The 9190-nt window shown below is 47.8% G+C and overlaps 1 protein-coding gene across 1 annotated transcript; it reads right to left on the reverse strand.

Annotated features, from left to right (window-relative positions):
- Positions 1-1008: 1008 nt before the first annotated feature.
- On the reverse strand, positions 1009-2917 carry Gja8 (gap junction protein alpha 8). Its single transcript, XM_028854073.2, has one exon. It carries the CDS (start codon positions 2910-2912, stop codon positions 1590-1592), a length of 1323 nt encoding a protein of 440 aa, XP_028709906.1. The 5' UTR covers positions 2913-2917; the 3' UTR covers positions 1009-1589.
- Positions 2918-9190: the final 6273 nt, after the last annotated feature.

The following is a 9190-nucleotide window of genomic DNA, read 5'->3' on the forward strand; positions in this document are numbered from 1 at the left end:
ATCTATTAATCTATCTATTATCTATCTATCTATCTATATCTATGTCCATCTATCTATCTATCTATCTATCTATCTATCTATCTATCATCTGTTCTGGAAATCAATTGAGTAAAGTTGTTTCCTGTGTGAAATATGCATGTGTACTTTACATTTTTCCCTGACTGGACTCAGTGTTTGAGGTGGGTTGGTTTAAGGCTTATAGGGCATGAGACCCATGTGATTCCCCTTTAGTCTCTGTCCCTAGTGATGCAGCGTGGATTGGATACTGACTGAGTATCCAGTTCATAGGTAACAGAGTAAGGTACTTTCTTCCCCTGTCAGATCCCCACTGATAGCCTTTGGTACCCATTCCACCTGAACAAGGCTTGAGAGCTGCCTTCCTCAGGACAGGCTGTGGGCCGACGTCCCCCAGCTTGGAGCTGTTTCTGCTCCCAGTCCTGGTAAAAGGAGATGCAGATTTTAGGCTGAATACTGATGATGGAAGAGGAGAATTTTTAAAAAGGATTTTTGTTGCTTCAGGGAAGAGAACTGCGGTTGGGCTTGAAAGCCTAAAGCCTTTTCATTTTACAGGGAGAGGTTTGATATCTCTCTCTCTCTTTCTCTTACTGTGCTCAGGGCAGAATTCTTGCAGACACAAAGGCTCTGTGGCTTTAAACCTGGAGCACAGTGACCCATCAGAATGGCCAACAAGAACTCTGGGCATCTCCTGGACTGACGACTTAAAACATTTCAAATTGATAAAATGAGGTTGGGAAACCACAAAAATAGGCCAAGACCATAAAAAAAAAAATGTGAGGCAAATCTGGGCTCATTAATGTAAACTGATATTGCAAATTGATACCCCAACAGGTTAAATTTGGATACATTGCATTTGGTCCACATATTGTATTTAAAATTATGTTGCTGAAATTTCAATTATAGTTTGAATTTCTGGTTTCTCTTAAAAAAAAAAAAAAAAAAAAAAACAAAAAAAAAAAAAAAAAACCCACAGATGTCCAGGTATCCAGGAAACTATTGTCGGGAAGCAGCCAGATGTTGTTACCGCTGTCCAGCTTTCATAGCCCTACCTCTCTCTATATATTATATCATAGCATATTAGAGCAGGGCCACTTTAGCTATTTAAATGACCAGCCTGGATCCCGTAGGCTTTGGGGTTTGAGATCACTCATGTAGGGTCGGTGGCTTCTGCTAGGGAAGTGCTGGGTCAGCGAGCTTGAGGCAATTCTAGTAAAAGGTTATGAGGTAACCACGATTCTGACCTGATGGTTTTCCACAGAGAAACGAGGAGGAGAGCAAAGCCCCCGACCCCATAGCAGTTGGGACAGAAGACCAGGGCAGGCACAGGAAACTGGAAACTTCACTAGGACAGTGGGTTTACCTTGGTAGTCCATACAAATGGGAAAGGCAGTCTCCTAGTCGTACAGCATGCATTGTTCTAGAACAGCATCTATCCAACTAGGGGCGGGGGTGACCCACGGGACACAGAAGGCTCCAAGTATATAGGTACCAGCTGGCTTTTTTTTTCTTTTTTTTCTTTTTTTATCTCGGTCTGTATTAGCGGGAGGTGGGTGTCTTTCTTCTGCACCACTTCATATGGTGAGATCATCCGACCTGGCCCTGCTGCTGGCTTTGCTCAGCCTGCTCAGGGGCCTGCTGTCATCGGTTGTCAGCTCTGGACAGAGTGAAGGCGCCTTCTCGGCCGACAGCCCTGGCTTGGCTACCTTTTCAGCTTGCAGCTCTTCCTTCTCGCCGTCCTTCCCCACTCCAGGGGTCTCCGCTTTCTCCCCATCAGGCACTGCAACCGGCTCCTGCCCTTCTGGGGTCATCTTCTCGGCTTCCTGCTTCTTCTCTCCCACTTCGGGTTCCACGGCCTCCTCTACCGGCTGCTCTTCCCCCTCCACTTCCTGGGCCCCCACCTGAGCATAAGAAGGCAGGGTTTCTTGGTAACCCCGTGACATGTCTGCCAGGGGTCCCGTGCCGATCTTCTCCTCAAACTGACTGAAGGGCTTGGCTGAAAGTGGGCTGGTCTCCACCATTCCAACTTCGGTCAGAGGGAAGTAGTGGGATACGATCTTCTCTTCTTCCAGGAGCTGGTAGCCCTTGGCTTTCTGGATGGAGGAAACCGCAATGGAATGGAGGGACTTCTCAGGGATCTCCCCCAGTGGTTGCTCAACGGGCCTCTTGAAGGCAGACCGGATTCCCTTCATGCCCAGGTGGCTCATCTCCATGACGTTCAGAAAGAGGGACACAAAAGCGACGGACAGCATGAACAGGATGAAGATGGTCTTCTCCGTAGGCCGGGACACAAAGCAGTCCACCACGTTGGGGCAGGGCCATCGGCTGCAGCGGTACAGGGGCAGGATGCGGAAGCCGTACAGGAAGTAGTGGCCCACGATGAAGCCCACCTCGAAGAGGGTCTTGAAGATGATGTGGCAGACATAGGTCCTTAGCAGCGTGCCCTCCAGCCGGAACTTCTTGGTGCCCTTGCTACTGCTGCTGCTCTTCCTGATGCTGGCCTGGTCCGGGGCGATTGGCACCCTCTCGCCCCCGTTGCTGCGTGACTGCTGACACAGCTCCTCCGCTTCACGGTCCTTCCGCTTTTCCTCCATGCGGACGTGATGCACCGCGTGCCCCACGTACATCAGCGACGGAGTGGAGACGAAGATGATCTGCAGGACCCAGAGGCGGATGTGAGAGATGGGAAAGGCCTCGTCGTAGCAGACATTCTCGCAACCTGGCTGCTGGGTATTGCATACGAAATCAGACTGCTCATCGCCCCACACAAACTCAGCTGCCGTGCCGAGGATGAGGATTCGGAAGATGAAGAGGACCGTGAGCCAAACTCTGCCAATGACGGTGGAGTGTTCATTCACTTCCTCCAAGATGTTTCCCAGGAAACTCCAGTCGCCCATGGCTCACCACCTAGGAAGCAGAAGGCAAAACCTAAGTGGCCACCGTGCAACCCCGGGATGACCTCTTTCCCAGCTCTTGGAGTTCCCTCCTTTCCGAGCCGATGGAACAGCCATGGGATAAACAGTCTCTATGGAGTGCCTCGTCTGTGTGGACTAGGGCTAAGGGACAAAGGGATCTTGAAGTGGGTTTAGTACTAATCTATAAAGTAGTGCTGCTAATAGTATCTGTTCTCATTCACCTCACAAGTAGCTTGAAAGGATCCATGAACCAGTATCTGTATAAATCCCCGAATTTACTATGGACCAGAAGTAGAAAGCTATGGTTACATGAATTTAAATCGAGACCACACGGAGATGAAAGATTCATGAATCATAATACTGAAAACAATCCCCTATACTATGGGTTCCTGGGCTCCCAACAACATTGTTATGTGAATGAAATTTAAGTAGCCACTTTACGTTGGGCTGTTTTGGAATGTGTAATGATCGCATACATGAAAAGAAGTGGAAGAGAGTGAACAATTGTCGGACACTTTCAGTTGGACAGACCTTTGATGTTGCTCTGTTTCTGTTATCTGAATCTTGTTAGACGTTGAGCTCTGGGGTGGTGGGTGTGCCTGTCGCGTTTACTGCTGCGTAGCGGATGCCAGCACACACAGCCCACACAGGGGACTTTACACGAGGTTTTTCTAAACCAACTTGCTTTCAACAAACGAGAAAACAGGGGCTTCAGAGGCTAAGCAGATCGTCTTAGATCAGACAGCAAAAAACACTAGCAGTTCTGTACCTGATCCCAAAGGTTTGAGTCTCAAACCGTTAAGAAATACCGCCTGCTACATGGGCTACACGTTTCTCTGGCTTCTGTAGTCCTAATTTATGCTCTCTTTTCTTGAGGTTGAGAGCTGGAAACCCCTCTTAATAGTTTTACAAATCGAGGGCAGTATATTTTTATTATTACCCCTTTAAATTCCAAGAGCAGAGAGAGTGCTTTAGGAAGGAGTTGTGTTACCGGAAGTCCGCGAGGACGTGTTGAGTGTTTCACAAAACGACTAGGCTGCAGGGTTAGTTACAGGTGGTTGTTTAAACACAGAACTTTGATCTGTAGGGAAAAACACTATTAAACACAACGATATGTAATGTCTCCAGTGTACCAGGGGCTGACGGGGAGAGGGTTGAATTGATGGGGAGGGTGTGTACACGTGGGGGCCACTCGTTCAGGACTACGATAAAAAAAAAACTAACAAAACCTCCCACATCAACTTAGGTCAGTTGTCCCTCCAAGCTGAACCTCTCTGGAGCTGTGGAACTCACTCATGTCTGCCCTTAGATCAAGGAAATAGCTCCTGTTGGAGGGCCCTTCTCTGGGTTTCTGCTGGCCATCATCAGAAATAAATGAGAAACATCGCGATTGGGTGATCCATCTGAGCATCAAGTCTGCACACGAGACAGACCCAGGGAGGTCAGTTTCTTATCAAATGGTTCAATCTGTTTTCTCCTGTAAGACAAAGCTTTAGCTTTGTCTAATCTGATAGCTTATTGTTACTGTGTACATAATCTTACGATCTTAGAATAGACTATTCTTCAATCACTTTTGGCTTTCTCTTCCGTGACCCATGGCAGCATAGAACAACATGCTTCAGAGCGTGGGTCTTCCATAGATGCCAGAAAATGGGGCTGGGGGTGATGGTTCTAAGATCTGAAACTCTCAGCTCCCATAAAGACAATTATGACCAAATTTCAGGGACTTCCAGTCTTCTTCTACATAGCAGTAATGAGAGTAAGGACTCACAATAAATAATAAAGTTTATAAAATTTAGAATAAAAAGGAGAGCTTGCAAGGAAATAAATGCAAACACCAGGAAAAAAAAAAAGAAAAAAAGTAAGATCATGCAAACTAGCTATCTCGAACCAAAAACAAAGGCAAAATAAACCTTCCCACAACTGGGGAAGAAGGTATTTGTTTTGGAAACATGGGATATAAATGGGTAGACCAGTACCTTAACTCTCAGTGTCATGGTACACGGTTCTGGCCCAAGACCTTCCTGACAACTATGCCAATAATTTCTAAATGAAAGCCTGAGCAAAGCTGTGTCCTTTGTAGCCCATCCTGCTACATCAGGGTAGTTTTGAATCTTGAAAAATTTCCTTATGTTTACTCAAGAGTTTTGTGCCAAATTACAGGCAACTGTCACTTAGGACAAAAATCTTTCTACTGGCCTGCCAGTGAAACAGGTCACTGTTGCTGTCCAGAGAGAGGAGTTAGAGATGCTGGGGGAAGTGTTTGGGTTATTACAATATGTTTTAGAGTGTGTGTGTGTGTGTGTGTGTGTGTGTGTGTGTGTGAGAGTGAGAGAGAGAGAGAGAGAGAGAGAGAGAGAGAGAGAGAGAGAGAGAGAGAGAGAGAACAACTTTTGAGAGTCAGTTCTCTTCTACCATGTGGGTTTTCTGGGATCACACTTAGGTGTCAGGCTTGGGACGGGAGCCTTTACCTTTACCCTGCTGAACTCTCTTGCTGCCTTTCTCCTTTTAAATTTAAATAAATTATTTGAAAAAGCAAAGCAATATTTATCTATTTAATGTGTACAGTGTTTTGTCTGCGTGTGTGTCTATGCCCCGCTGTGTGCCTGGTGCCTGCAGAGTCTGGAAGAGGTCATCAGATCCCCTGGGATTGGAGCTACACATGACTGTGAGCTGCCAAGTGTGTCCTGGATTTAAAGCCGGGTCCCCTGGAAGGGCAGCAAGTGCTCTTAACCACGGAGCCATCTCTCTAGTCACCCCCCCTACACACACTTTAAATGTTTATGTGTTTGAATTGTTGTTTTTTTTCCTCCATGGATAAAGATTGAACTGAACATGCCAGGCAAGTGCTGTATGACTGAGTTACACCCCCAGCTCTGGTCTTAACTTGCACGTACAGGGATCGTTTAAGGAAGTAAAGACACAGCAGCAGGCTGGAGCAGGGAGAACTCGGAACCAAAAGAACCGCTCACTTCTGCCCTCCTCATTATGTTTTGTTGTGAAAATGGAGTGGACCAATCCAGTACAGATGGAAATTAAATGATGTTATTTTTTTTTTTTCCAAACCTCAACCCTAGGACCTCCATATATTCCTGGTGACTTCCCACTCTAGAATTGTGGGTAAGGGTGATAATTGAAACAACAATTTATGCCAGAACCCTCACCTCTTCCTAACGTGATGCACATTGGTATGTCCCCTGTCAGTCCTGACGACAGGCTATGAGCTAAGCAAGTGACTTTCCCATTGAGATTTCAGACTGCCAAACACACTAAGCACAAGAAAATAGCATTCGGCTGCCAACTCCTTATTTTAAAAATAAGAAATGTTTTAGATCACTGAATCATGTAGTTTGATTTCACCCTCACTTGATTAAGGCAAGGGGGGGGGCTTTAAGACCACAAAACTTAGAGAGGACACAATTTCAGAATAAAAGTCAAATCTTTAAATCGAACACCTTTAACTTGGTGAGAAATTCACCTCCTTGTTTCCTTCATTACAGTTGAAATTTTGTCACAGGCTGTCAACCTTTTGCCTTGAGCTAAAATGGCCAGATCTACAGTTTGAGATTCGGAGAATAAAGAATTATCAGCACTCTGACCAGGAGAGACAAGCTGAGAGGTTAAACGAGTCTCCTAAGGCGGCCCAGCTAGGGAGGATAGAGCTCAGATGGGAGCCCTGGTCTGCCCTACTCCAAGCCCGAAGGGAACTTCTCGGGCCGAGCGGCCTTCTCGTGGGCTTGAAGAGGCACAGAACCACATAAACTCCATGCTGACAAGTTTCTCAGGCGTCAGTAGGCACGCACCACTCCGGCTGCCAGTGGGAAGTAAGTGTGCCTCCATCTTTGTATGTAGGGCCACCAGGCAGCAGCTCTCACCCACAGACAACAGAATCCGCCCAGGAAGAGTTTTGGGGTCCTTAGCCAGTATCATTCCTGTGCTCCATGAACGGCTTCAACATTTCGAACCCTGAGAGGGTGGCTTCCCTCCACTCAGCACTCAACCATTGCGACTTTCCTCCCATCTCAGAGTTGTTAGTGAAAAAATGGGGGGCGGGGAGTGCATTGGTAACTGGACTGCTTGTTTATGTCCCTCTGGATTCCTGGAGGTGTGCGGTCATTCTCTCTGAAAATGGAAAGACCCTAAGAAGTCAAGAGCTGGAGTTTGAACATCGCTATTCACACCCACCGTACCCGGGCACTATCTCTCTCCCTTCCAAACCTCCGCAACCCTCAGAGGAACTCCCGGAGGGTTCTCAAGGTTGAACTTGAAGTGCAGCCCTCTCCACTCAATGATAGAACTCGATGGCAACTTTCTTCGTCTTGGAGAAAACTATGTACGGCCCTGATCGTGCTGGGAAAGAGGAAGCGAAGGGAAGGTTACGGCCTAAGGCCACCCAAGGAAAACTTGCCGGTATGAGCAGGGTCCCACGGAGAAACAGGCGCGGTCTCTCTCTCCTGGTGCTCGGCAGTGAAATGGCAACTTTGGTGTCTTTCCTTTGCCACCTAAAAGCCCACCTCCCACTTCTCTAACCCGCCCCAAACGTGCCGCACGACTGAGCAGGATATGACTGGATCGATCCTGATGGGTAGGTTTTACTGTCCAGCAATATTTTAAGCTCCCAGCCAGACAGCTTTTATGAAGGGAGGGATGTTTGGGAAACAATGGGAGGGAGAGAATGGGAGAGCTGTGCTGGGCACACGGGGGAGGAGGGTGGGGGAGAGCTGACGTGGGAAAGCTTAGCTGGGTTTCTGCAGCCTCCGAACGTTTCTCTTAGCTGTGGACCGGCGTTCTACGCCTCCGGCTTCTTGCAGAGGACGCGTGTGAAGGGGTATTTCCCAAGGCCTTGAAGCCATCATCTTGGAGACTCTTAGTGATGTAGGGAGAGTAAGAAGAGACCCATGTACGGCCTTCTGCTTCGAGTCGGACTGCATGAGAGTGGTTGGTTCCTTTCAAGGAGGGCATTTAATCCTCCATCGGGGTTTGGCCTTGTGACTCAACACCTTTAGTGCGCAGCCTCCCTGATGACTCTGCTCCTAGGAACAGCGGGGTGCTGAATACAGCTCTCAGTTCCAGGTGTGAGATGCATGCCCCCGGTCAGTCAAGGAAAGCACCAGAAGCCCCCGAAGCAGCACAGTCTTTGGTCATTCCTCACGGCTGCCCACCAGAACTAGAGGCTAAAACCACTCTGCGGAGACACCACGCACATTGGTTGTAGGGGAGAGAGAAAACGTGGAGGCACTGAGCTAGAATGCCTTCCATGCTGGCTAGCAGTCAAACAAACCACAGTGGGTGCTAAAGCCGGATGCTGTAAGAGAAAGGGAACCGTTGATCTTGTCCAGCTCTGCACCCTGTGAAACCAGAATTTAACTTGCTGGGCAAAACAGGCCTGCTTCACCTGTACAAAAGTGTCTTGACTGCTGGGTGGGGAGGACACACCAAATGCCTTCTAACTGGAGTGTTGTGGTGGTAGGGGGGAATAATCCATTTCTGGTACTTTAAGCCCCGCTAACAACTGAGGTCTGGGGAGACTACTGGCTCCAGTGAGGAACTTGTAACAAGTTATCTAAATTGACAGCGCAAACTGCCTTCTAAATATCTATGCTTCTACCCATAGACGGAGCTGATGCCAGAGAAGCCTCTTCCTGTGAAGAACATCGATGAACGCAGAGACCCATGGCATCCCAAGATGCTGAGAATAAGCAGCAGTTGTGGGCCCAGCCTAAACAAGACAGATACACCACACCCTTAGGGAACATTGGAAAAGAGAGGATTGGAAGTATGGAGAACCAGATGTTTTTTTTTTTTTTTTTTTTTTTTTTGTTTTTTTTTTTCGAGACAGGGTTTCTCTGTGTAGCTTTGCGCCTTTCCTGGAACTCACTTGGTAGCTCAGGCTGGCCTTGAACTCACAGAGATCCGCCTGGCTCTGCCTCCCGAGTGCTGGGATTAAAGGCGTGCGCCACCACCGCCCAGCTTAAATTGCCTTATTTAAAGACTCAGTACAACGGTTGTCATTATTAAACTCTCAACATCTCTAACTACCAGCACTGGGCTGGCACACACGACTGTCCCTATCAACTGTCAATCAAGGAAAGGGGAGGGGCTCATGAGGCTCCACCCTTTACCTCTGAACTCTTGGCTATTGATAGGTTCTAAGAGAGGAGGAACCATTCTCTCTGTTGTGTACCAGGCTCCAACAGATAGCACCAAACCTATGGCCATCCAGACAGTCCCGGTTCATCTCAGTGGGTCACCAAACGAAA

The sequence above is a fragment of the Peromyscus leucopus genome, chromosome 6, assembly GCF_004664715.2.
Source record: "Peromyscus leucopus breed LL Stock chromosome 6, UCI_PerLeu_2.1, whole genome shotgun sequence".
Lineage (NCBI taxonomy): Eukaryota > Metazoa > Chordata > Mammalia > Rodentia > Cricetidae > Peromyscus > Peromyscus leucopus.

Coding starts and splice junctions, on each gene's coding strand:
- Gja8 (XM_028854073.2), bottom strand. CDS start 2,912: ATGGGCGACTGGAGTTTCCTGGGAAACATCTTGGAGGAAGTGAATGAA.